General features: G+C 36.4%; 1 protein-coding gene across 2 annotated transcripts in view; it reads left to right on the plus strand.

The window, feature by feature from the left end:
* The first annotated feature begins 529 nt into the window (after positions 1-529).
* LOC107558693 (hydroxysteroid dehydrogenase-like protein 2) overlaps positions 530-2,219 on the plus strand; it is a 9,696-nt gene continuing 8,006 nt past the window's right edge. The window contains exons 1-2 of one of the 2 annotated variants that reach the window (XM_016242353.1): positions 530-728; positions 1,503-1,666. In XM_016242353.1, the coding sequence (XP_016097839.1) occupies positions 712-728; positions 1,503-1,666 (181 nt within the window). In that variant the 5' untranslated portion in view covers positions 530-711. The remainder of the gene's footprint in view (positions 729-1,502; positions 1,667-2,219) is intronic. The other variant, XM_016242352.1, reaches the window with a different exon arrangement.

The raw sequence follows: 2,219 nt of genomic DNA on the forward strand, positions 1-2,219 counted from the left end.
AATGCATCAAATTAATTTAATGTTCTTTCTTTATCATTTATACATGTAGTGCTTTGTAATAATGTACAAGCAAAGAGGCGGAAGCAGCACATTTGTCCTCATATTTGTTTTATTTGAACCTTTTCTAAATGTTGTTCATAATGTGTCTTAGTGTTGTTTATGCTAATATATGTATAACCATAAAGTAGCATTTCTTTATCCGTAACATTGTTTATTTATTTACTTACCTGAAAGGTAAAGGGTCCATAAAAACAACTTTATCACAAGCTTATAATGACTTCTAATAAAACAACACATTTTTAGTTATAAGTGAAATCATGCATTATATTACACCACAGGAGACCCTTGAATAGCCAAATACAGTAATTAATCAAGTTTAATAATTATTATTAATAATACCATTTTTATTTATGTGACTTCGTCCTTATTGGTGTGTTTCCTTTTCCACTCGCCAATGTGTTTGTTGTTCGCTGAGTGTATCTTTTATCGCATATTGCTTTGCATGTTCCTTTAAAACAGTAGCGCGTTGTTGGCGCCTCCACCGGAAGTAGAGCGACGACGGCTCGGTGGAGTCTGTGACTGGAGTAAAGGGCAGAGTCACAGCCATCGTTTTCATCCGGAGGGCTTTGGCTTGCTCAGTGCGTGTTGAGTTTAATGTTACACGCATTGCTTCAGTAGTTCATTCCGTTCTCAGACACAGTACAGGAGACAATGCTGCAGAACACGGGGTGAGTTTGTCTCATTCTTGCTGCTTAGCCCGTGTGTTTTGGTGTGAGTACACAATAAACCAAGTTGTTGTTTACTGGCATTAAAATACTTGTTTTATAAATATGAACTCGTTCATGCGCGATATAGCATGTTTTGAATGACCTACGAGGGCTGGACTGTGTTGTCAAACTTTGCATCCAACATAGCTAATTTAACTGCAGTGTATTCAAACTGATTTGGCATTTCAGCACATTATAGCAACATATTCCCCGTTACTGTAGTATGTTTATAGTCTTATGTATATATTTTAAACTTTTTTTTAATTTCACCTTTACCCCGATGTCCTCTGCGCAGGTATCAGTTGAAGGAATGCCAACGCAAACAATGCTATTAACACAAAGACTGGGACTTTGATGACACACAGTACAAATACAAGGAAATTACCAAACAATTATATTTTAATTAGAGAGAGAGCGCCACACATGTAGAGGTCAAATGAATGATAATGAAAAGAGGGCCATAAATGTTGTTTTCATAAATATCTGACAATGCTGTCATTCACACAATGATGAAACAACTCAAAAAAATATTAATTTTTAGCTGATGCGGTTTTTAAAATAAATGGCAGGTAAAATTGTGGAATTTGACTTTGAAGCAGTTACATGACTTTAGATTATACTAAGAATATGATAATCTCTGATTAGTTATGTTATGTTTTGCCTATCCATCTCTGTTTGTATAGTGCATTGATTACGACAGGATTGGATTATTATATGATTATGCATTCATTTTAGGAAGCTGGCAGGATATACCGTCTTCATTACCGGAGCGAGTCGAGGTATTGGCAAGGCCATTGCTCTCAAAGCTGCACGGGACGGAGCCAATGTGGTCATCGCTGCCAAAACCGCTGATCCTCACCCCAAACTGCCGGGCACCATCTACACAGCTGCTGCAGAGAGTGAGCGCAGGACTCGGTTGCTCTTACATACCTTTATAACTGGACACTACAGAGATTAAAACTAAAAACCCATTTTTATCTATAGCTCATTAACTTCATAAACACAGTTGAACTAGACACAGTAAAAACTAAATTCCCAGTTTATTTCTACATGACCCATAATCCTGAAGAGAGAGCCACCAGCAGCGAATGCATTGCTGATGATTCGGTCGAGTTGCCTTCCATAATGTATTTATTAATGCTGTAAATTGATTAAAAAAATTTACTAATTAATTGCACATTTTGTTTTCAGAAAATAATCTCAATTAATCTAATCAATTAATCCCTCCTAAAATTAAAGTTTTTAAATATACTTTTATATTGCAATAATTTCACATTCGATCTTCAAATTAAAGGTGGGGTAAGTGATTTCTGGTAGCCAATGTTAACATTTGAAATCACCAAAACAAATACGCCCCTACCCCAAAAGTGTCTCGCCCCTATTTTGATAGCTCCACCCCACACATATGTACGCAACCCAGGCAACGATTAGTTCTGTGAAACAAAGCAAAAC

Source organism: Sinocyclocheilus grahami, unplaced genomic scaffold (assembly GCF_001515645.1).
Source record: "Sinocyclocheilus grahami isolate Dianchi unplaced genomic scaffold, SAMN03320097.WGS_v1.1 scaffold655.1, whole genome shotgun sequence".
NCBI lineage: Eukaryota > Metazoa > Chordata > Actinopteri > Cypriniformes > Cyprinidae > Sinocyclocheilus > Sinocyclocheilus grahami.